This window comes from Azolla caroliniana, unplaced genomic scaffold (assembly GCF_043228905.1).
Source record: "Azolla caroliniana isolate FFs.n. ecotype wild unplaced genomic scaffold, voAzoCaro1.0.p SCAF_4, whole genome shotgun sequence".
NCBI classification, from domain to species: domain Eukaryota; kingdom Viridiplantae; phylum Streptophyta; class Polypodiopsida; order Salviniales; family Salviniaceae; genus Azolla; species Azolla caroliniana.
The window spans coordinates 8,454,388-8,480,917 of record NW_028230439.1 but is presented as its reverse complement, the minus strand read 5'-3'; the positions used below and the strand labels follow the sequence as shown (position 1 = coordinate 8,480,917).

Sequence of the window (26,530 nt, the reverse complement as noted above, 5' to 3'; positions counted from 1 at the left end):
CGACTACCCGTAGTGGTATACCATACAGTCTTTTTGGCTCCCCCCAGATTAATCCATTGTTCAAGAAAATCTTTTGGATTTGCCGCTTCTTACTTGGGATCTCGGCTCTCTTTTCTTTACTGTCCGATGATTCCTCGATTCCTTGTAGCACTTTCCCAATCAGCAAACTTTCTCCCTTGTATTCTTCTTCCCGGAATTCTGGGATTACGTTCACCCGACATATGTGCTCGGAAGTAAAGTAGTTTTTGGAAACTTCTTCATTATCGGATTCGGCTATGTTGTCTCTGAACCATGCCCTTGATAGCATATCCTCTACCGCGTTGTCTTTTCCGGAGATGTGTCGTATCTCCGGATTAAGCGACTTTACATATGCAATCCATTTTAGCATAGCCACATCTGGCATCATGCAACACCACATCATCCAGAGTATTGGAAGACAATCCGTTTCGATCACCACTTCGGCTCCAATCAAGTAATCTCGATCTCATTTTATTGCCGACATGACTCCCCATAATTCTCTTTTAACTTGTGCATATCCATGTTGCCTTTCGTTGAGAACCTTTGCTCCGAATTGGATTGGATATCGTGAACCATCTGAATCGGCTTGATTGATGACCCATCCGATCTCGGTTTGACTTGTATCAACCGTTACTATAATCAGTCAGTCACAGTTCAGCTTCTTAAGTGCTTCTGTCCTCTGTAGTGATTTCTTGAGCTTCTTCACGGCTTTGGTATGTTCCAGTTTCCATTCGAACTTCTTCCCCTTCCACAACAAGTGATAGAGTGGGTCCGCAATGTGTGCATAGTGCGGAATCCATATGTGATAGAGTGCACATGCCCCAAGAAATCTACGGACTTTGGATTGTGACTCGCATATTTCTTTCGGAGCTTGAATCGCATCGATCTTGATTGGCGAGAGTCTTCGGCCGTAGGGCCCACATAGATGTCCGACTACCAATATTTCTTCTTGTCCGAATGCCGACTTCTCTCCGGAGAGCATTAGGTGCACATCTTCTAACTTCCGTAACACTTTCTTGCAATCGTGAATATGGTCGACTACGAACTTTCGGCATCCCCGATCATCCATAGTCTCATCTTTTTCTTCCACCACACATCCTTTTATCGGGATTTCATCTAGGAACGGCATCGTTATCTCCAGAATGCAGTCCCGGAGCACCTTGTTCATCGCATTCATCATATGTGTGACCGAGTTCTTCGCGCCTTGTGATAGTGTGCACATCCGGACTAATCCTATCGGTGTTGGCATGGTATAGGTCATACCCGGAGTATAGGTCTCCGATGGAGTATATCGCACGACTGGCAAACGCTTCCGCAAATTCGTCCACTATCGGACCGACTCCGAAGTTCCGGATTGTGACCTTGTTCACCGGTTGCAAATCTTGAATAATTCGGAGTGACCTATTCTTCTTTGGAACCGTAAACCATCGATTTGAGTACGGAGCGTGGCATGGCTCTAGAATCCCCATTGCCACCTTCTCCTTGAGCAAGTCAATGATTTTCGGAATATGCACCCGTGGCACCGAAATCGGCTTCAAGTTCCACGACACATGATCAATCGTGAAGATCACCATCGGCTCTACTATTTTCGGGTCAACACACCCTATCTCTTTGGATGTAAATACAAATGCTCTTCCATGCTGCTCCAACATCTGACAAAACCGTTCTTCTTCATTTTGTGAGAGGAAACCACCTCCACCGATCCGAAGTTTCTTCTAGGTCTCATCCGTGAAGGCATGTCCGATATCCATGAACTTCTGAAGTTTCGGATCTCCCGATACTTCTTTCCTCTTTTGTTCGCTATCGGCGGGCAGTGGTCCTGCGACCGGTTTCACCTTCTTTTCCACGGTCTTATATTTCGTACATACCATTGCTTCTTCTTTGCGGAGCACATCCGGCCCCATTTTAGGAATGATCTCATACATCTCGACCGATTCCACCGGAACTACCTGGTCTCCCTGGCTATTCTCTCCTGCAAGCTCTTCAAGATGTTGTAGCGTGCTCCCATAGAACACTTCTTCGACTACTCCCACAATTTCTTCGTCTTCTTTTATTATTGATGCAGATCGTAACTCATCTTGCACCTTTCGGAATTCTTTCTTCATTACTCCGGTTACGGCCGTGTACGTAGATGCCCCATATTGACCTATTCGTACTTGTTTTGCTCCGAGAGGTTTCTTCCTGTGTGGGGTATCAGGGCTTCTCGGACTATCACTTCCCCATTCTACAATAGTCCGCTTTAAAAATCCATTTTTGTTTGGGACAAGAGGTCTCTCTTGTTCCTTTCGTGATTTGATGGCACAATTAGGAATTGGACGGTTTTCCCTCCGCTTTGGCTCCGAATTCGTGCAAAAACCGCTTCGCTATCAAGCAACTTTGTCTCCATCCGTGAAGTCATGATAAAGGGTTGTCCGAGGATCACGGAGTGTGAGACCTCATCTTGCACGAAGAAATTTTGGTCAATCTCCACGTCTCCGATCTTCACTGTCACATCCGAACAAGCTGCAAATAAATCTTCCGTTGTTTTAGTGGTTGCCCGGATCTTCCATCCATGATTAGTGTTAATAGGGCACTTCCCCTTTCAGTAGAACTCCTTGGACATCAAATTGATCTCTGATCCGTGATCAATCAATGCTAGTACGAGCTCCTTGATGTTTTCGATTTGGAGCAGAGTCTCCATAGTTGCGAGTGCCCAGTGTGGTCTTGTGTAGTGGGAGTTCGGAATTTCATCCTCCACTTCGGTGTCAATCATTAGAACGGTATTTGCATTCACCCTTGGAGCATTTTCCTCCATATTTTGTTTTTTCCTCTTCACGAGATCCACAAGAAGATCGTGGAACTCCTTCGTCGCTATTCTGAGTAATTCTCGAAGCGAAAAATCTACCTGGCTATCGAGGATTCTCTCCTCGAACACCTTTTCTAAGTCTGTTTGTTGCTCGATGTCCAAAGTGAGTTTGAATGCCAGAATTCTTTTCCTTTCCCCTTCCCTTCGGAGTTCCAGGTCTCTGGCATCTTTGATGGTCCGGCCGCATCATCCGTGCGTCGTCATTTCTCATCTACATACACCTCATGTAATTGGCATAGGGCGTACACGCTATTCTTATCGACGGGGCACTCCCATCCTATACCTTCTCGGATGCCTTCCGCGGTGCTTTGGATCTCATTAGAGTCAGTTTTCTTGGGGTTTTCTAGCACTTCCAGCCAAAAAGACGCATTTGGTCCAGATGACTCACCCACACATATCCCCGCGGTTGTCGCATAATTGCTTTTCGCCGCTATTTCCTCCTCTAGGACCTTCTTCATGCCGCCTTTTTGGAAGTTCGGTCATAGTGGCTTCCGAGAGTCCAACGAATGAATCCGATTTCCCTTGTAGTAGATAAGGTCTCGTTGTAACGCCTCCTTGTGCTTGTCGCAATCCCTCCGATCATGTTCGGTGCTATTGCACCATATGCATCGACGGTCCATATACTTGGAACTTGTGGGACGGTCATCCGACTTCTTCACCATCGTGATTTTCAGATTCTCCATCTCCTTCAGCAACTACTCCACCGTGGTTGCATTGATTTCCTTCTTGGTTGTAGTCTCCTTAGCGCACGGTTGATGGTCTTCCAATCCGGATCTTGGTTTCGGAATTGGTTCCAAAAACCTCTTTTCTTCACTACCAAGCCATTGCCCCCTCTTTGTGTATCGTGCAACGATATCCCGCATGTTTTCCCATGTATTGGTGAGGCCACTCTCAATAGTGGTGTGCTCCAGAAGCATTCCAAGATATTTCTGGTCCCGGACATCCACGGCTTGTAAGAACATGATCACTTTGTCCGGTGCGAGGATAGCTTGATCTCCCGAATCAGTTACTTTCGAATGCCGAAAACACATCAAGGACCTTCAGCCCCTTGTCTGGCGTTTCCACCCAATCTTCGAATCCCCTCCGCGTTGCCTTGGAGGAGTCTTCGATGCCGAACATGGTCTTTAGCGCTTCTTCAAATGTTTCCCACATTGGATTTTGTTGTCGTATCCCATGGATACTCCCTTGAAGCCCATCCGTAGCCACCGGATTGAAGGATGTCACCTGCAATCCTTCCGATATTCCGCAACGTAGCATTTCCGCCTTGTAATCCCGCAAATATCGCGACACATCCTTCTCGTTAAATTGCCCGTTCCATTGCACAAGCCGCTCTACTGCCGTCGCAATCTCCGACATCGCGCGTTGTTCTTGTAGCATCCGCTAGAACATCGCCATCATGTTGTTAGTTTCCAGTTGTTGATTCTCTATCTCCTTGCAACCCGTCTTCACGTCGGGTTCACCATTTGTGTTGTCCCTTTTGGCGCCGGATCGTTGCATGAGTCGGGTGGGAACCACTGAGGTTTTGGACTAGGAGAAAGAAGAATATGAGATAAGTTTTGTTAAGAATAGATTGCAAGATGAAGATATGAAACTCATGAATCCCACGAGAATAGTGTATTAATTGATACTTAGATTGTAAGAGAGAAATAGATGGCTAAATCGTGAATCCCACGAATATTTTATAATAATCAACCATATACATCTTTTCTCTCTTCCTTATATAGTGATGGAACAGGCTAATCATAGCATCATGCTTTTTCCTAAAGTGTTCATGCACACTAGATGTGCATGAGTTGCCTTTTTCAACCATGCTTTTTTATTTCCTAAATATAGTGCTCATGCACATCTAGATGAGTAATTGCTTGCGTTTTTCTTCCAAATAAAGTTTTCATGCACTCTAAAAGTGCATGATTTACTTTTGTTTAGTAAAAATAGGCATAAATATAACTCTTATACCTATTAAATCTATATTTAGATCACTTATGATAAAGTTTGGGTTTGTTTACATGGAGGTAAACAGGGTTTGAAACCTGCCCTATGCATGCAAAAATATTTTTAATATTTTCTTTTATTTATTTATGCATACTTAAATCGGATATATGTTTTACATATTTGACATAGTGTGCAAATTACACTATGACAACGTGAACGTGAACAGACGCATCAGGTAAAAATCTGCTTGAACAATGAAATGGGACAACTCGAAGAACTAGTACACTTAAAAGAGTCTCAGATATGGGCAAAGAAGAAGGGTTGCTATGATGATGCAACGACGATCAATAAGCGTAAAATTGAAAACCTCAAGAAGGCCCTGGACGAAGCGCAAGCCCGCATCCAAACCATAACGGACAATGTACGCGTCCTCCTTCATACAAATCGTGAGCGGTTTACAACGCAATTGAAAGCAATGTTAGACAAAGGATGGGCGGCGTGGACTACGCATGCAGTGGAATTGCACACTTACTGGGCGGACTGGGAGAACCGCCGCAAAGAGAGTAGAGGCTTCTACAAACTAACTGAGGAGAGCATTGCGACGGTACGAGAGAACCTCGCATAGGATTATCAAACGCTCGCTCACCAACACTACAAAGAACTCACACAGTTGCTAGACGATTTCGGGGAAAGTCAAGAAGACATCTTCCACTAGCTAATGGAGCTCGGTAGCAAGAGCCAAAGGGCGAAAGCGATAACAGTACCAGAAAGTGACTCCGCCAAACAAAACGAGCCCCAACCTAACCCAAATGACGCGCCTGAGGAAACAACTACACCGAGCAACCTCACGGACGTTAGGAGCAGCGCCCGGATGCTTGCCCATGCCAGGAAGAGCCATTGTCGGAGCCACAAGGAAATGTCCCGAAGAGCGTACCTACAAAGCCTACCACAATGACGTCGCGTGAAGACGTCAAAGCGGACACCGCCGCGCCAACCAAGCCGAACAATGAAGCACCTACAGATATCACGTTGTCTTTGGTGCATGGCGAACTAACGGAGCCGCGTCACGAGAACAACACGGAAACCGACGCACCGGCCAAGCATACCAGCGAAGCACCTACAGACCTCACACCGCCTCTGGTGAATGACGAACGAATGGAGCCGAACATCCTCGACATTTTGGGCGACGAATAGGAAGCGAATGGGTTCAACGTGCCATGGCACTGTCCCACGGACGTTCCAGGTGTTGTCTACCGGAATTGTAACCACCAGACATAACGCATGGATAATAGAGTATATATTAGGAGCATTAAAGGAACGCATGTAACGGTTGTATGGAGGGAGTGTTACCGATTGTAAGCCCTATGTATATAAAGGGCGAGACACCATTGTAAAGAGCTAGCGTATTCAGAGAGTGCCATTTTAATATAGTTTATCTTCTCTGATATTGGTGTCTTGTTTCCGTGTCTCGTCTCTTTACAAAACGGTGTTACAATAAACCCAAGGTAAGTACGCGTTGGGTGCTATGCCCTAAGGAGGCTAGGTTGTAGCCATCCCCTCCTTACGCCCTACCAATCCCGCACTACACATCCCGATTTCCGTGCACCACGATCACCTTGTAAGCTACCCCAAAGGACTGAGTGTGGCATGTGTTCCTAACCAATAACATAGGGATCCGACAATAGGAATACTGACTCTATTGCAATAGCCAAAGTTCCATCCACCTTGTGAAGAACGTGGCCTACCACTCCCGAACTAAGCACATCCAGAGGAGATATCATTGGATCTGGAAGAAGGTAGAAGATAAAGAGTTTTCTGTGACGAAGAAACCGAAAATATTTTCTATTGTAATCGATGGTAGGCGAAGATAGAGCTTGAGGTCGTTGCCTCTAAGTCTCCCATTGTACCCTTCCTCTTATAGTTGGAGTCTGTGGGCTCTAGTGGTTTTTCCCGATTAGGGTTTTCCACGTTAACATCCAGTGCCGTCTCGGTTTACTGTGTAACTGCATTGATTCATTTTTCCTTTTGTTCAATCTTCCATTTATATAGTTGAACTCAGTTCTGGCCGAGCACTATTTCTATCAGAATGGAACATTACTAACGTGCTGAATAGGGTGAATGGTGTCATCTCTAGTTTCCACATAGTCGGGTCATTCAGGCTTTCGTAGTGCTCAGAAGCAATCTTTATGAGACATCATGTGATTGGATGCACATGAGTAGACAAACCATACATCTTTTGAGTTGGAGGTGCTAGTGTGGTAGGAGGCCAAAATAGAGTACGCACTATGCTTAGCTTTGTACAAAGAGAGAGAGAGAGAGATATAGAGAGGGGGGGAGAAGCAAAAAATATTTTCTGTTGTAACCGCTAGTAAGCGAAGATAGAGCTGAAGGTCGTTGCCTCTGAGTCTCCCATTGTACCTTTTCTCTCTCATAGTGATAGTTGGGGTCTCTGAGCTCTAGTGGTTTTTCTTGATTAGGGTTTTCCACGTTAACATCCGGTGTCGTCTCGGTTTATTGTGTAAGGGAATTTATTCATTTTTCCTTTTGTTCAATATTCCATTTACATAGTGGAACTCGACTATGGCCCAACACTATTTCTATCAGAATGGAACATTACTAACGTGCTGAATAGGGTGAATTGTGTCATCTCCGGTTTCCACATAGTCGGGTCATTTGGGCTTTCGTAGCTCTCAGAACCAATCTTTATGAGACGTCATGTGATTGGATGCACCCGAGTCGACAAACCATACATCTTTTGAGTTGGAGGTACTAGTGTGGCAGGAGGCCGGCTTAGAGTTCGCTCTATGCTGCATTACGAATATTCCACCATGTTCGTTGTAGTCGGAGTTTGAGGCATAGTTGGTGAGTTGTCGACTTGTGAAGGCCAACTCACTGTTCTTTTTGCGGCACTTTGCCTGATAGTGGCGAAATTTGCCACAATATCCGCACTCGACGGAGTTGTTTTGTTGGTTGGGTCCGGCATGATTCCCCCCCCCCCCCCCCCCCCCTTCTTCTAAATGTGCCACCTCGCTTGTTTGCAACGTCTTGTCAGTAGTAGAATTTCTGTTCGCAGGGTTGTTCTTGATTGTGACGTGTTAGGATTTCGGTCCCTCCGGATGGGATATGAGTACCTGGCAATGGAAGACCAGGTGAGAACCGAATGATGAGTACCCGGCAACGGAAGACCTGGTGAGAACCGGATGATGAGTACCTCGCAACGGAAGACCCAATGAGAACTGGATGATGCAGGCCCGATGAGAACCTGTCACCAGATGAAGGGACATATATGTAAATATGTTCTAAAGAGCCCACTGGGGCTATATTTGTAAATAGCCCGAAAGTCATATTAGTATAAATATGACCTAGGACAAACACTTGAGGTAGTGTAGATCATTGAGTTGTCATTATTCTTGTTGTATAGAGTTATTGGTGTAACTACTATACAGAGCGTAGTAGAGAGAGAGAGAGAGAGAGAGAGAGAGAGAGAGAGAGAGAGAGAGAGAGAGAAAAAGAGAAATACAAAGAGATTCTCTGTTGTAACTGCCACCAGGTGAAGACTGTGAGCACGAGTTCATTGCCTCTGTGCTCCCCTGTTGTATTCTCCTAACATAGTGATAGTTTGGAGTCCGTGGGCTCCTGTGGTTTTTTTCCCATTTAGGGGTTTTCCACGTTAACATACTATGTACACTCTCTCTTGCTCTATTGTTTGTGTGTATACATGCATTTCTTCCTATTCCCATCTTCCTGTGGTTGATCCTAAGACTCAGTTGTGGCCGAGCAATATTCCGCATATTTCTGTCATGATGGCCTTGGCCGAATCCACCTCTTCTTCGACAACTTTGTCCCCTTCCTCCATCTGAATTAGAATAGAGCATGTTTCCTTCTTGCACATTGATCCTTGTTAAGACGTGATTTTCTTCGACAAGTAACATCGACTGGAGATCGAAGGAGGGAGGATTCTCCCTTGCGATGGCGGCCGACCTTATTGTGCTGAACCGGGGTGGTAGGCTGTCGAGGCATTTCTGCACCATTTCATCGTTATCAATGTTAACATTGATCGACCAGAGGGAGTCATACAACTCCTTGATCTTCAAGGTATAACTTCCGATTGACATATCCCTTTGTTGGATACTGTTCAACTCTTGACAGAGTTGAAATTTTCGTGGAGTTGTGTTGGCCATGAATATCTTCTTGAGGTTCCCCCACACCTCCTTCTATGTTTTGGCCTCACTGATGTAGTGAATCATGTGATCATGAACGCATGATGCAAGGCAATACAACATGTGTTGGGTTGGGTTGATTTTCTTTAGCTCCCTTGACCTTGCGAGGGCAACCGAACCGGGGTGCTAGACCACCGAGGCTTTTTGGCACCATTTCATCGTTATCAATGTTAACATTGATCGACCCGAGGGAGTCGCACAACTCCTTGATCTTCAAGGTATAACTTCTGATTGACATATCCCTTTGTTGGATATTATTCAACTATTGACTGAGTTGAACTTTTCATGCAGTTCTGTTGGCCGTGAATATCTTCTTTCGGTTCCCCCATGCCTCCTTCGGTGTTTTGGCCTCTCTGATGTAGCCAAGCATGTGATCATGAATGCATGATGCAAGGCAATACAACATGTGCTAGGTTGAGTTGATTTTCTTGAGTTCCCTCGACATAGCTCTAATAGTCTTGACCGACAAGGTATTCGTGCATCTTGTACTCCCAAGATGCGAAATTGTTTTTGTCGAGTTTCTCGGTAGGAAGAGCGCATCCCATCTAAGTATTCATGTTGAATTTCTTCTTCTTCTCTATGATGCGAACTGTGCAGATTGCTACTACATTGATTGGCCGTTTTTTCGTGAACAAGGGCTTTTGCACAACACATGTAGATGGACTTGGATCAAGTTACCAATCGCTCTAATACCATGTAAAGAATCAGGAGTGATTCTTTGTAGTGGAAACAATGTGTGTGTGTGTGTGTGTGTGTGAGAGAGAGAGAGAGAGAGAGAGAGAGAGAGAGAACACAATGTATACAAAAAACAAGAAAATTGTATTAACAAGAAGCAAGAATGAACCACAACAATTACAAAGGGAAGGAGAAGGTGCCTATGTAGTCACCTTATCTCTAAGTTCTCTCACTAGAATTGTCTCTTGGGAAAGAGGTGGAGACTTAACTACCTACAAAATATGTGTCATAGGACTTAACTTCTTTGACACATTAGTTATGATACAAAGGAGGTGGGATGTTCACAAACTTGGGTATTCCTACGATGTGTTTCCCACACTAAGGAAGCTGAGTTTGATTCTCAACACCACTGAACAAAGTTACAACCCTAAACGCATGGATTATGCCAATTATTGATGAATTTGCAAAAACCTTTCTTGGGAGAGCAATCAACTATATGGTGGACCTATGGGATATGATCTATTTTAATTGATGATAGTCACAACCATAGAATGAACCATACGTATCATACGTGCATTCGCATTCGAGAATGATTCAATCAAACGTGTATGGTAAATCATCTCAAAGTTGGATTGGATTGACTATGGTCTATATTATATATTGATTCACTCTCAATCCCAATAAGTGGACTCTAATCCATTGTGAATAACCAACATAAGTATGGTTGCAATATTTGCGTTGTATCACATGCATACTTTTGGGATGCTTCTTAAGAATCAAGACATCTCTATCATCCTCACTTCAGAACTTTACAAAAAGATGACTATGATGTATAGAGATTAATTCAAAATATGTCATTATAAATTATAATCAAACGTTCAAAAACTCATAAAACATATATTCGAGAATATGAAGAAAACATGACATAGGCAGTAGTAGCATAACAACTTACCACTAGGGTGAGCTAATTTCTAATAACAAAAAAAGAAAAAAAGAGAGGAAGAAAGAAACGATCAAAAACTCATAAAACTTATATTCGAGAATATGAAGAAAACATGACATAGGCAGTAGTAGCATAACAACTTACCACTAGGGTGACCTAATTTCTAATAACAAAGAAAGAAAAAAGAAGAGGAAGAAAGAAACGATCAAAAACTCATAAAACTTATATTCGAGAATATGAAGAAAACATGACATAGGCAGTAGTAGCATAACAACTTACCACTAGGGTGACCTAATTTCTAATAACAAAGAAAGAAAAAAGAAGAGGAAGAAAGAAACGATCAAAAACTCATAAAATGTATATTCGAGAATATGAAGAAAACATGACATAGGCAGTAGTAGCATAACAACTTACCACTAGGGTGACCTAATTTCTAATAACAAAGAAAGAAAGAAAGAAAGAAAAAGGAACATGACACTAACATAAAATTTTGCCATGACATAGGCAGTAGTAGCATAACAACTTACCATTGGGGTGAGTTAATTTCTAAAGAAAGAAAGAAAGAAAAGGGAACATGACACTAACATAAAATTTTGCCAGGACACTAACAAGAGGATATGAGAAAGTTACGAATAGAACCCAAGACACAAGTAATAATAGCACAACAACATACCACTAGGTTGTGCTTAGTCCTAATAGTAAGGGGGGGGGAAAGAAGAAGAAGACATGGTACTAATAAGAGAGAGATGAGTAAATGGGGAATCAAACCCAAGACATAGACAACAATACCGTGACTCCTTACCACTAGGGTGAGCTAAATTTGTGATGATAACAAATGAAAAAAAAGAAAAAAATAGGATCACGCATTTTTCCCTTTGCAAACGTGTTCGTTTCCAAACGTTTTCAAACGTTTGAATGCTTGCACGAACACGAATTGTATATTCTATGGTGACAAAACATAACAATGAAGATACCAATTGGGGTGGTATGTATATGTACTCTACGTTCAAGTGCGACAATTTAAATTGCTTAGATGATGAATGCAATGAACAATATTGTACACGCCATTTTAAGATGATATCATTGTTAAAGGATTATCAGAAAGAGAGATTATGAAACTATTGATGGAAATGGATGGCGAAGGTTTCAAATAGATTGCATTAATGATTGTGAAAGTATTTTGAAGAAGGCTTCACACTTTAAATAGGAGAAAATTAGGGGAGTAGAAAAGAACATTAGAGAAAGGACACTAATATGTGTCTGGTTTTATTAGCATTATGTTAAAGGCAAATGAATTGCCTTCGCATAGGTTGTCGCACAAAATTGGAGTGCCCATGGGGAATACCCAAAAGCCAAGGCTTCAAGAGCCCTTGAAAACGAGAAAAATAGGGAAAAGCGAAAAAGATTTAGCAAAAGATTGAGTTGTCCCATTTTCTTTTTGGTGGTGCTTTAATTTAATTTGAGTTTAATTAGATTAACCATCTTCTTCAAATAGAAAAATAGGCAAAATGCATACCTTAAAGCGGTGAGCAGGAGATGTCGCATAATCAGTGAGCAAGGAGCAGGACACACACACATAGGGAAAAACGGGGGAAAGAGGGAATTAAAATATGAAGGAGGTTTGTGATTCTGTGAATATGTGACAGAGGTGGTGTATAGTGTTGGGCAAAGTTTTTAACCCCTATTAGAATTTTTCTTGCTGCTTATGATCCTAACCGTAAATGAAAAATTTTACTCGGCCACTTTCGTATGGCCGAAACATGTTAAATTTTTTTTTTACCACATACCAAAAAACAATTTAGCACGAGATGAGGTAGCAACATAGATAGAGTACATTCTATGGAGTTTGTGGAGTCGGCCCTCTAGAAATGGTACTTGCGATTTCCCTCATGAGTTATCTAACAAAGAAACAAAATATTGAACATTAAAAAAAAGTGACCTCGCCCTATATGAAAATTTTAGAAAATTGAAAGTAGCTCAAGAATTAACATTGCACTACAAGTAATCAATATCACTAACCTATGAATGATTAGTAGTAAAAATATCTATACAATGGCGCATAATCATGATTTGAGATTACATTATTAGTCATTGTTTAAACACAAAATCTATATGCCACATAACCATAATCTGGGATCAGGGAATATGAATCAAAGACTTGTGAGTCAATTCATGCTCTTTTCTTCTCAAATTATTGATGTTGGTTTGAGACCCAATTCTGATTAGATCTTTAGGTCTATGTTGGGCATAATTGTGATCATGTTTATGTATTTTGTAAAACCAATCACATAACTGTAATCGGTGTTGTGATCAGTCATTGTTCAGTTCACATGGTTGTTCGACCATTATATATACAAAACAAGCCCAGAAGTAGAAACTTTATACAACAAATTCTAGAGCTTAGGAAGTTGAATCTAGGAACTTGTTTCTCTTTTCACTCTTTACAGATGCCAAAGGAGCAACAAAGTGTTGATCCTGTGCGAGGTTAAAGATATATATGAACTGGTTAAGAATTCTTGTTAGTAAAAAACAATAAGATCCTTTAGTATCCATCAGTTAAAGTTCCTTTCACATCTCTACTTCCATTTCCTCCAAATCAGGATCATTAAGCTATTAAGTTGTTGCCATGGATTAGTCAGACAACAGTGAAAGGTTGTCTGCCTCTATGCCCTCAGATCTTTCAAGTAAGTTATCTTCCTCTTGCATGTCTTCTTGCTGCATTAATGTTATATCTTCCAAATCAGGATAATTTTGCATCTTGGTCAACATTGTCTTCAAGTTCACTTACACCTATTAGTTGTTCTTGGCTCTTTAACATCTCATCTTCTTGCAATTCTTGAATATGCAAGAGTTCTTCTTCCTACTGTTGAAGTAATTTTAGTTTCACTTTTGTTTCAACATTCTCACAAATACAGGCCAAGGGATTTTCGAAAAATTGTCCCCTGCCAGGCTTCATTTCATTAGGTTCACCCATGAAGCCTCTTTGGACTCTTTGCAACTTCAAAGCAAATGCTTCCCACGTCATATTAGGCTTTGAAAGGAAAAGACTGCCCAACTTTTTTGCATTGGGCCTTATGGTGCGTTTATGGTCAAAATAGTGCATGTAGAACCAAGTTGACACATAAACAAACAAGAAGGAACCAAAATCTATTCAAACCATTACAATCTTAGCATAGATGAAACATAAATAAAATCAAGTCGTATAGTTAAGTGAATGCAATAACAAAGAATACTACCTACGCCTTGTGAGGATACGCGCCATATTTCCATTATTATTGGCTATAAATACATTGCTTTCATCGGCAAATAAAATCAATTGTTGCCATACATGAGGAAAATGGAGCAAAATGCTCCAAGTCTCCTTCAAATGCTAATGTATGCTTTGTGTGATAGTTTGGAAATATTTGTTTAAGAGGAGCCAGTGTGTCCCCCACCATATACTTCCCCTGAAGCAACATATAGGTGGCAATCACTTCCAAAACCTAATGCTTTGAGCATGATCTCCACTTCTTCTGGGGTCAGGGGGCATTTTCTGTTTCTCCTCTCTTTTTCAGGGTTCCAATGCTGACAATAGAATAGTCAAATAACATGGAGATCTTAAGTGCAAACTTCTGGTACATGAAATATATAGGACCCATAAAATATTATCATTGATTACATGAAGGGTCTTCCACCATTTCCGCAGCAACCCTGACTCTCTTCTTTCCTTATCCCCACCTCCATAATAGCAACCACAGAATGCAAGCATGTTAGATTCAAACCTATGGTCACCCAAACACATCATCAGATGTTGAAATGCAAATTTTCAATCTTGCCATGATCTGGAAAATCAAAGAGTGTTGTACCTCAAATGATGTGCGATATATTGATTACTTTTTTGCCTCAACCTTTCAACTAATACCTGACTCATTGTTTCCACATCTTTAGTGAACCTACTTGAGCATGGTAATTCACTCGGCAGCGAATCACATAACTGTAATCGATGTTGTGATCAATCATTGTTCGGTTCGCAGAAAAGGAAAGGGACACACTAATAACTTTGGGTCCACTAAAAATCAAGAAGCATACAAGAGTCGATTAATTAGAATCGAAGAATTCAACGGAAAAGACGATCAGGTTCACTGAAGATGAATCTAGTATTCATACCCATCTCTTCTTCTTTGGTGAAGTTGGGGGCTAGATGATCAGGTTTATCATTTGGAATTGTAATAATTTATGACATCTCCTTCATCATCATTATCATCATCATCATCATCATCATCATCATCATCTTCTTCTTCTTCTTCTTCTTCTTCTTCTTGGCCATGTAGTCGTATTATTGGGTCGAACACTCCTTTCCGTTTCCTCACGAAACCACTCCACCATGAAGAAGAAGATCAATCTGGATGTTGATGATGCACCTATGTTCAATAAAAATTGGAAGATTGAAGCCTCCCCAAGCATTGTGGAAGTGAAGCCAGAGGCATATAAACCTAAATTAGTGACCATCGGTCCATTATATTAAAAACTTGAGCCGTCCTTTAATAATTTTAAGGCACTATGTGTGAAGAAATTCATGGAAATACATAGGATATTAGTTGTGGATGACCTCATACAACACCTCAACTCTAATCCAGAATATAAGCTTAGAGAAATCTATAATCTCACCCTCATAGGATATTAGTTGTGGATGGCCTCATACAATACCTCAACTCCAATCCAGAGTATGAACTTGGCAAAATCGATAATCTCAACCTTTATTTGTCAGCAACTTAGCGAACTTAGCGAGATCTTATTGTTCAAAAACTCTAGGATAATAAGAAAGCATTTCAACATGTGTATTATTAGATCAATTTTATCCTCAAATTTTTATTTTACAGATGCATAAGCAATATTGCCATCTCCCAAGGTTTTTATATCTTCAACATCATACCAATATATATTATTATCACAATCATGGGTGGTTTCACGTTATCGACATTGTGTGAGACAGATAGAAATGAAAGTGAACGAAATATTAATGTCATCAAAGGGCCCGAGATAAAAAGTTACATCCATTTGAAACTTACAGAGAAAGTGCATGTGGGTGTTGGTGCACTCCATTTCGACTCAAAGGCACAGGAAATCGAGAAGAGATAATACATATTACAGACACACAGGAAAAGAGAGGGAAAAGAGGAGAAAGAGGGATTCGAGTGTGGGGCAAAAGGGGGAAAACATGGAAAAAAATACACTGAAAGAGGGGGAAAGAGAGAAAATCGTTTTTTTAAAACATTATTCTTTTTAAAAAATGCATAAATAGCCAGTTACGAAAATATGAACCAACTAGATTCCGATTTTTGGGAAATTCTAGCCGGAATCAGTTCCGGCTCCCCCCTACCTTGGCCAGCAAATGTCCCAACCCAACCGGAACGCTGACACTATTCCTGGGACTTTGCCCAACACTGGTGGTGTAGTTTAGTATTTGGTTGCCACACATTGCACATGTTTCACATTCTAAGAAATCTAGCAACTTTTAAGAAAGGTGAACATTTTTAAGAACTTTTTAGCCCAAAGTGAAAGTCTAACAACTTAAAAGAAAAGGGCAAAAAGGTTTATTGGTATTGCGGACTGGCCCCAATGTCGGTCAATAGTATTATGTATATTATTCACTATGTATATTATTCATTTGCACGCAACTGTCATGTTAAGGGTCAAGATGACGTTTTTTTGGAATAAAAAAAGAAAAAGAGTCAAGATGACAACAAGAATAAAATGTATTTATTATTCCATGAATGACTTGTGCATTTTAGCATTAAGTCAAGCCATCCACGTTTCTTTGCTTCTTGTTCTTCTCCTTCTACTAACTACAACTAGCTACTGGTGCTGCTAGTGCTAACCATAACTACTAACCATAACTACTACTACTACTACTACTACTACTACTACTACTACTACTACTATTGCCTGAAGTTAGCTTCCATGGCCGCAAATATTATGATAATGCCTCACTTCCTCAAACCTACTCTTCCTCCTCCTCCTCAGCCTCGCAATATCCTCGCCAAATCCTCCCCAAATCCTTCCATCTCTTCCCTCCTCCTCCTCCTCCATTCCTCCTCTTCTTCGCGCGTCCTTCCCCATCTCGGCCGCATGTGTGCCGGTTCCGGTCCCCGTCCCCATCCCCGTCCATCCTTGGGACGCACACGAGCATGTGCCGCAGGCGATTCCTCACCTGCCATTCTCCCTCCTACTCATCCAACTCCTGCTTCTTCTTCGTGGATCGAAACTTTTCTTCCTGCGCCCATCCGGCCTTTCGCTCTGTTGGCTCGGCTTGATAAACCTATCGGCACCTGGCTACTTGCTTGGCCCTATGCCTGGTAAACTGTGTTTCTTGGTTCCTCCTCCTTCCCCCCCTCCCCCAAATCACTTAATTTCTTAATGATTATGAGACACCGATCCGCTTTTAGGTCAATTCATCACAAGGTATAGAAACCATTCACTGGACACCTCCTTTTGTGAATCACTCCAACCAAATTATTCCCATTTATAGAAAAGGCAGAATTTGGGTATATTAGATAGATCACCGATCCATTATCATATACACATGAAAAGCATGTGAATTGGTTTTGATGATCCTTGCCTTTATACAGATCACAGACTTCCCTTGAAAATCAATCATCATATCAATTTTATATAAATCAATCCTTTTCCATTACATACTTGGAAACCACCAAACCCACATCAAACTAAAGGCAAAAGGTTCTAACTAAACATATCTGTAGCATGTGTCCTTTTATACATGCCATGACTATGCTTCCTGAAACGTTAGATTTGGTTTGGACAAGATTCCGAATGACTTTAAAATCAATCCATGGTCTTTATACACACACGCGCGCGCGCACGCGCGCACACACACACACACACATATATATGTATGTATGTATGTATATCAGGTCGATTGCACTAGCTGCACCAAATGGAAGTCTTCCGGACTTCTATGCCCTTGCATTGTTTGGAGTGGCTTCTATCATTTTGCGAGGTGCTGGTTGTACTATTAACGATCTCTTAGATCGAGATTATGATCGCCAGGTGACATCATATTTGTTTATCATTTGGATCCTTTGTGCTCATCAACAAAATTATATAGGGCTGAAGACTTTAATCATCGACTTATATTTTCGAAACTCGATTGTATGTAGGTGGAGAGAACGAAATCGCGACCCATTGCTTCTGGGGTTGTTACACCATTCCAAGGTCTGTGCTTCCTTGCCATTCAATTATTGTTACATCGAGGAATCCTTTTGCAATTCAATGAGTTCAGGTTAGTAGGTTTCATGCAACTATTCAACTATATAACTTAGACATTAACGATATACAATACACACACACACACACACACACACACACACACATATATATAGAGAGAGAGAATGGAGTATGGTTACCTACTAATTACACCACATGGGTAGTGGAACATGTTGAATTACCAATAGGCAAGACGAACACTCTACTGAGTAAAGAATTTCCACTTGCTCCAATAAAAAAATTACCACATTAGTACTCCCTTCAACTTTTGTAGATATACTTACACTCCATGTCTACCATCGAATACAAAACGTTGCACATGTTTCAATTATGATGCAATCCCCAATATCTTAGAAATAGAAAAACGATCTCCATCTCTAATTTTGGGTCAATCTGTGTAAATTATGCAAACACCCATTATCAGGTGTCGAATAACACCGTGATAAAACTTGCCAAATTTGAGAAATGTAACTCCAAATTTGAAAAGCAATCGGACATTGTATAAATCAATGCATACTATCTTCCATTTGAATAGTGCAAAAGAAGCAATTACCCGTTGTTAGTTCACGACACTTTAAAGTTAATCCCATATGCAAAAAAACTAAAAACTATCAATTGTAAGTAGTGTTTTTCGCACACATTTATTAATATAATTGTGTGTTTTCACCAAAAGAGAGAAAGGGAGATAGATAGGAATGCATGAAAATTTAGTAATAGTTTCGAGATCATTTTTATATTTATTTGATGTGAAAAAACATACACGAATCATATCGGTTCTTCTTTTTTGTGTTACCAATTAATTTTGATCAAGTTGGAGATCTAAATGTCATCTTTGTGTTTTTTTCAGTCAAATTTTGGGCGCAGCAAATCTCTTATTTGTGGGAGCTTATCCTCTCTTTAAGCGATTCACTTATTGGGTATGGCAATTAATAGACGATATTTGGATGATCTTTCATGACTACAGGTTTTGGTGAATAAATTCTAAAGCGAACTGTTATGTACGGTTGTCGAAATGAGTTGGTTGGCTGAAATTAGCCGAAAAGCCGAAACGAGAGTCGGCTGGCCGAAATCGATCGAAAAGCTGAAACGAGAGTTAGCTGGCTGAAATCAGCCGAAAAGCCGAAAACGAATGGATGAATATATATAAATATATATAAGTGTGAGTTAGGTTAGTATATATAGATAGAGTCGTATTAGCTACATATGTATGCACAATAACTTACAGAGAGTAAAAACTATGAGAGAAGCTCGTGAGAGTGAACTTTATATCAAAGTGAGCGTGCGAGTTAGAAAACACAACGCAATGAAGAAGAACAAAAGTGTGTGTGAACACATTGGTGGCGGTGAAAGTGAGTGAGAGAGAGAGAGACATAGCTCTTCACTTGCGTGTGCGAGGAAGGTAGAGAAGAAGGGTGAAATAGAGAAGAGAAGAGAGATAGCACAGAGAAGCGCTGAAAGCTTCGAATGAGGGAAACAGTTCTCGCCTGAAACTGCGGTTTCGGACAACAACCTAGAAGTACATTCATACTCAATCAAGTTTTATCATTTTATGCTTGTATTTTTCTCTGTCTCATAGTGGAAATCTTTGTTCACAGTGCTTTTTCACTGGAATTAGGGTTTTCCACGTAAAATCATGTGTTGCTTGTCTCATTTATTTGTTTCTCGATATATCCATTGTGTTACGACTGAGTACAAAATATATCAAACTGGTATCAGAGCCTAGGTTCTAGATGGAAGGGAGTGTGAGTGCCTTTCCGAGATGATTGTCTTGAACTCACAAAAATACTCAAACTAGAAGATTAAAATGGAAGATCTTCTAATAGTCAAAGATCTGTATGAGCCCATAGAAAGGAAGGATATACCAGTGAGGGTAATAGAATTTGAGTGGAAAACTCGACATAGAAAGGCAGTTGCAATTATAAGACAGTGTGTGGACATTAGCGTCCTACAACATGTAGCTAGTGACACAAATGCCTACGAGTTATGGCATAAACTCTCTGCCCTTTATGAAAGAAAAAACACCTTAACTAAAACTTCCCTAATGAGTTCAAAAATAGTGAGACTAAAGTATGTAGATGGGGAGAGCATCGTAGAGCACATTAGTACTTTCATGGGTCTGGTAAACCACTTAACATCAACGAAGTTCCCATTAGATGATGCTATGTAGTGCCACACTACTATGTACTCCACTAGATAGTTGGGAAACCCTAATAGTGACACATAGTACCTCATAAACTCTCTGCCCTTTATGAAAGGAAAAACACCTTAACTAAAACTTCCCTAATGAGTTCAAAAATAGTGAGACTAAAGTATGTAGATGGGGAGAGCATCGTAGAGCACATTAGTACTTTCATGGGTCTGGTAAACCACTTAACATCAACGAAGTTCCCATTAGATGATGCTATGTAGTGCCACACTACTACTATGTACTCCACTAGATAGTTGGGAAACCCTAATAGTGACACATAGTACCTCATGTAAAGAAGACAACCTATCTTTACAAGTATTCTAAACGAAGAGACAAGAAGAAAGGATAAAAGTGCCTTGTCTCAATCAAAAGCTAATGTGACCCAAGAACTTAGTAGAGGAAGAAGCAAACACAGAAGTCGTGAAAATAGAGATAAGGCGTATGCAAGGTCGAAATCTAGAGGAAGACCTACATGCTTCTATTGTAGGAAGCCTAGTCACTTCCAAAAGAATTGTCGACACCTTAGGAAGGACAAAGGCATGGCTGATGAGATTAAACCTAGAAAAATTTCTGATGATAAAAACACTTCAACCATTGCAACTAGTGAAGAAGAGATGTTATTTGTTTGTGAACAAGGTAGTGTAAACCTTGCAAATGTTGAGTGCTCTTGGGTAGTGGACTCCGGTGCATTGTTCCATCTAACTCCCAAAAGAGAATGTTTCTCATCTTACACAACTGGTGACTATGGCTACGTAAGGATGGGAAATGACGGTGAATGCAAGATTGTGGGCATAGGAAATTTGTGCTTGTTAACATCTACTGGTTGCAGGTTAATGTTGAGAGATGTACGTCATGTTCCGGATATAAGATTGAATTTGATATCGTTAGACAGCTAGACGATGAAGGCTACAATGGTGGTTTTCGTAGTGGTACATGGAAGTTCTATAAAGGGAGCCTAATTGTGGCTCGAGCTCGAAAACAGAACACATTGTATGTAATGGATGCAAAATTGTGCCGAGACGAAGCAAATATGGACAGGAAGGAGTGTGTCCTACCAGCATTTAGGGTGTTTGGATGCTTGGCCTATGTACATGTTGCTAAAGATCAAAGGTCAAAGTTGGACAACAAGTCCAACCATGGCATATTCTTGGGGTACTCAGAAGATGAATTCAGGTTTAGGATGTGGGATCTCCTTGATAAGAAGGTGATAAGAAGTCATGATGTTATATTCATGGAAGACAAGACAATTGAAGACTAGAAACAACAAAGACCAGAGTCTTCTTCCTAGTTGACTACTGTTATGGAGTCGACACTAGTCGATCCCACTCCCACACAACCAGTCATCAGACAACAGCCGGCTGATGAAGCCGAATCTGAGTCGGCCGACACACAACAACAAACTGATGCACACGAATCTAAGTCGGAATATGAGCTAGCAGAAGAAAGCGAATCTAAGTCGGTTATTGAAGGAAGAAGATATCCCCTAAGACAAAGGAGGGCCTCCTCTCGGTATCCAGCCAATCAATATATTCTCTTGACTGATGTAGGGGAACCAGAATGCTATGAAGAGGCCATGACTGATGTACACAATGGGAAGTGGTATAATGCCATGCAAGAGGAAATGGATTCATGGCATGAGAACCATACCTATGAGCTAATGGAGTTGCCTGATGAAAAGAAGGCACTTAGAAACAAATGGGTCTACAAATTAAATGTTGGAGAAAATGGAAATACACTTAAGTATAAGGCCCACTATCACGGTATTACGCTCTCGCGTATGAAATAAGGTGAGAGAGTGAGAGATGAGAGGAAGAGAGAGATTCGCAGAAACACAAAGAGATAGAAACGAAAGAATCAATTCCAATAACAGTATAGATTACAGATCTTGCAATGTTACAACCAGCAAGCCGGTGATAGACTCAACACAGACGAACACGCGCACTGAAATTCGTAGTGGAGCCTCTACCGGAAGCACGCGGGCTTTCACGCAACAGAGGCAACCAACTTAACCCAAATCCCTGCAGAAACAACAACGATGGTGGAGGAGAGAGCTCGGTTCCCAGTTCCACAGCAACTCGTCCTCTCAGAAATGCGCGATCCCTACTCATGCCCTTTTCCTCTCCTTTTATAGCACCAAGAGAGCCGTTTACAGACTATTAAATCATTGTTATTCTTCGTTCTTTCCGATAGAGATCCTCTTCAATCCCCTACTTAATGAATTAGTGCTACCTAGGATAATGACATCGCCGGCCTATACTTAACTATGTATGTAAATATATCAAAACATGTGCCCGTGAGTAAGGGCCGGTTCACGCACACCATCCGCCGATTCCTCCTAGGGATGGTTTCCTCCACAACATCCGCCCCCACCTAACCGTGCATCCTCCGGTATACGCCAGAATAGACTTCTGTAGGAGAGGACCGGCCCGCGATTACCTTTCGCTCTCCAGTTCGTCACTTGCTTCGAACCGGTCATTCATCCTCACCATCCATGCCCTCTGGGTCCGGTTCGTCCTCGTTCAGCTTCTTGAACACCTCGATCCTTTTCCCAGCCACTAGCACATCTATACTCGTTCCGTCGAGCTCCGCGAGGTGGTAGGTGCTGTTGTCGTTGGCCCTTGTCACTGGATAAGGCCCGAACCACCTCCTTGCAAACTTCCGCATCTCCTTGTGCTGGTTGTCGAGGTTGTTGTTGTAGACCAGAACCCAGTCACAAGAGAAATATGTGACGAAGGTTTTGCAAAGGTTTAATATGTATAATGCAAAATCTATTGGATCTCCATTGCCAGTGAATTGTAAGCTAAACTCGGGACACTGTCCGGAAACTGATAAAGATAAGGTAAAGATGAGGAGGGTGCCGTATGCTTGGGCTGTCGGGAGCCTATTGTATGTTATGGTCTGCAGGAGGCTGGACATTGCATTCACTGTTGGGACACTTAGTCGCTACATGAGTAATCCTGGAAAGGAACATTGGGCAGCCGTAAAGTGGATACTCAAATACCTCAAAGGTACTTCAAGTGTATGCCTTAGATATGGCTCTAGGAAACCTATGCTCGAAGGTTTAACAGATTCTGATATGTTGGGTGATGTAGATTCTAGCCAATCCACATCAAGGTATGTGATGACTTATTCAAGGGGAGTTGTGTTCATGGCAATCAAGATTGCAAAAGGTTGTAGCTTTGTCAACTAGAGAGGCTGAATATATGGTTGTATTAGAAGCCAGAAAAGAATTGATTTGGATGAGATATTTCCTAAGTGAACTAGGAATGTAGCAAGAAAAACTTCTGCTTCATTGTGATAATCAGAGTGCTATACATCTCGCTAAGAATGTTGGCTATCATTCACGTGCAAAGCACATTCAAAGAAGGTATCATTGGTTGTGATAGAGAGTGGAAGAAAATGAGTTTGTCTTAACGAAGATCCATACTAACGAAAATGGATCAGACATGCTTACCAAAATCTTATCTATGGAGAAACTCGTTACGTGTCGGCGAAGGACTGGTTTGGTTGACTGCACCCCTACAGGACTGAAGGGGGAGTTTGTTATATAAGGTTCTCCCTCCTTATGGGGGAGTTGGCTGAAAAGCTGAAATTGGCCGAGAAGTCGAAATGAGTCGGCTCACCGAAATTGGCCAAAAAGCCGAAAACAAATGGAAGTTTGAACGAATATATATATATATATATATATATATATATAAGTGTGAGTTAGGTTAGTATATATAGATATAGTTGTATTAGTTGCATATGTATGTGGGATAACTTACAGAGAGTAAAAACTGTGAGAGATGAGTGAGAGTGAACTTTATTTGTAAGTGAGCGCGCTAGTGAGAAAACGCGACGCAACGAAGAAGAATAGAAGTGTGTGCTAACACAGTGGTGGTTGTGAAAGTGTGTGAGAGAGAGAGACATAGCTCTACACCTGAGTGTGTGAGGAAACTAGAGAAGAAGGGTGAAATAGAGAAGAGAAGAGAGATAGAACATAGAAGCGTTGAAAGCTTCAAAAAAGGGAAACAACCCTCGGTTGAAACTGTGGTTTCAGACAACAACCTGGGAGTACATTCATACTCAATCAGGTTCTATCATTCTATGATTGTATTTTTCTCTGTCTCATAGTGGAAATCTTTGCTCACCGTGGTTTTTCCCTGGAATCCAGGTTTTCCACGTAAAATTGTGTGTTGCTTGTCTCGTTTATTTGTGTCTCGGTATATCCGTTGTGTTACATCTGAGTATAAAATATATCATAAATGTGGGGCTTAATTGAAAGGAAATCTTTTGGTTTAATATGTATGGCTATCCTTCTCCAAGAGTTGGAGATTGTTCAAGATAGTCATAGTTTTCTATAATACCGATGAAACAGAGCTTACAACAACTTATGACAAAGTATGTGGGTGCAGCCTCAAGCATTCCTGGGTTTGACAATAAATTGGGGTGCTCTACTAGGCTGGGCTGCATTGAAAGGGAGCATCCAGATTCCTGCAATTGCCCCACTTTACCTTGCTTGTATTTGCTGGACTTTAGTATACGACACAATCTATGCGCATCAGGTTGGTCCTTTTCAATGTTATTAATATGATTATTCCTATAAAGATTATTATTATTTACATTCAATCTTGTGATGTATGAATAGATAGTGAAGCCTTTTTTATTTGGAATGTTATGATGATGATCATTCAGGACAAGAGTGATGATGTCAAAGTGGGTGTGAAATCCACAGCTTTATATTTTGGAGATGGGACACAATCATGGCTTACAGGTTTTGCAGCTATCACCATTGGTTCACTCCTATTAGCAGGATACATTAATGGCCTAGGTATCCATCTAATTTCTCATTGTATTTTTTCTGCCTTTCAGCATTGTGTGAGGAACAATCGAATTCGTGTTAATCACTAATATATTCATTGAGCTGAGACTAATCAATTCGTTGTGGATAATTACAATCAAATAGGAGGATGGCCTTTCTATTGTAGCACCTTGGTTGCGGCCATCCATCTATATTGGCAAATAGCAACTGTTGACATCAATAATCCTGTTGATTGTAACTCGAAGTAAGTAACTTCTCAGTTTGTCTATACGTCTATATCTTCTCTTTTTTTTTGTAGAGGAATTGGATAATGGTAGTCTTGAGCACTAACTTCTTCTTCCTAACTTTGGATGTCCCTTTGTTTCAGATTTGTTTCCAACCAATGGTTCGGCGCAATCGTGTTTGCCGGAATCGTCGTTGGGAAGTTGGTTGCGTAGATAAGATTGGGTCTATTGTTAGAATATTAATATTAGAAATAAGACGTTATTATAAATGACAAGTATATCATAAATAAAGAAAATAAAAATAACGAATGTAACTACCTATTAACGTGACTTTTGTTCACACAACTATTAGTTAGAAAGTTATATTCATGTGAGTTTTGAACACAATGAACATTCCCATTACAAACTTCCCTATGATCTCTATTGCCTATTAAATGTAACATCTACCATGAATACAATGTAATCTTTCTTTCTTCATAATGTTAAGTCATATGTATCAACTTGTTATCCTTTGTTAGATAGTACTTTAAATTCCTACTTGGTATTAGAGCCTTCCAATAGGAATTAAGGAACAACCATCAAGAAGATCGATCCGGAAGATCTACAACGATGGAGTCTAACAGAAGTCCACCAAACAAAACAACGTCAAAGACATGAAAATACACCATGGAGAAACTCAATGACAAAAATTATAGAATGTGGAAATTAAGGATGACTCTAATCCTCGAAAGAGCACAAATAATCGACATTGTGAAAGGTTTAATATCAAAGCCTACAACCATCCCAGAATCAATAAAATAGAAAAAAAAAAGATTTAGATGCATGCATGGAATTAGTTATGCATCTAACCAATGAACAAATAGATTTTGTAAAAGATTTAGAAACATCAAAAGAAATATGGGATGCCTTGAAGGAATGCCATGAACCCTCAGACAAAACAACAAAGATCAACACCTTGAGACACCTTGTCACATTGTAAATGGAAGAAAGTGAAGGAATTGATGCATTTATCAGGAAATGGCAGTTAGCCCCCAAGCAAGCACTATCAGCAAATAATAAAATTGATGAAGATATGAAATTTGATTTAATTTTGTGTGCTTTACCAGATTCATGGGACACCTTTGTCACCATACATGGAAATGATGACAACACTTGAAACATGAAGAATATGTTCCTAAAAGTGAAAAGAGAAGAGATTTGAAGAATTAAGGGCAAGGCGAAACACAACGATAGATCAATGGCAATGAGCGCAATTATGAGACACCTTGTCACATTGTAAATGGAAGAAAGTGAAGGAATTGATGCATTTATCAGGAAATGGCAGTTAGCCCCCAAGCAAGCACTATCAGCAAATAATAAAATTGATGAAGATATGAAATTTGATTTAATTTTGTGTGCTTTACCAGATTCATGGGACACCT

The 26,530-nt window shown here is 40.8% G+C and overlaps 2 protein-coding genes across 2 annotated transcripts; one reads left to right on the top strand and one right to left on the bottom strand.

Moving 5' to 3' along the window:
* Positions 1-12,978: 12,978 nt before the first annotated feature.
* Positions 12,979-14,632, bottom strand: LOC147865037 (protein ROOT HAIR SPECIFIC 17-like). Its single transcript, XM_087318603.1, is given in 6 exon segments — positions 12,979-13,938; positions 13,940-14,062; positions 14,064-14,197; positions 14,292-14,394; positions 14,479-14,570; positions 14,573-14,632. Coding segments are annotated over 6 exon segments (585 nt in total). The 3' UTR covers positions 12,979-13,865.
* A 1,926-nt stretch (positions 14,633-16,558) lies between these two features.
* Positions 16,559-25,580, top strand: LOC147865036 (4-hydroxybenzoate geranyltransferase 2-like). Its single transcript, XM_087317750.1, has 8 exons — positions 16,559-16,968; positions 17,545-17,680; positions 17,791-17,912; positions 18,744-18,813; positions 24,479-24,628; positions 24,759-24,894; positions 25,030-25,129; positions 25,253-25,580. The coding sequence occupies exons 1-8, from the start codon at positions 16,574-16,576 to the stop codon at positions 25,320-25,322; spliced, it is 1,179 nt and encodes a 392-aa protein (XP_087173876.1). The 5' UTR covers positions 16,559-16,573; the 3' UTR covers positions 25,323-25,580.
* Positions 25,581-26,530: the final 950 nt, after the last annotated feature.

Coding starts and splice junctions, on each gene's coding strand:
- LOC147865036 (XM_087317750.1), top strand. CDS start 16,574: ATGGCCGCAAATATTATGATAATGCCTCACTTCCTCAAACCTACTCTT. Junction 16,969..17,544: donor CTTGCTTGGCCCTATGCCTG/GTAAACTGTGTT, acceptor TATGTATATCAG/GTCGATTGCACTAGCTGCAC. Junction 17,913..18,743: donor TTGCAATTCAATGAGTTCAG/GTTAGTAGGTTT, acceptor TGTTTTTTTCAG/TCAAATTTTGGGCGCAGCAA.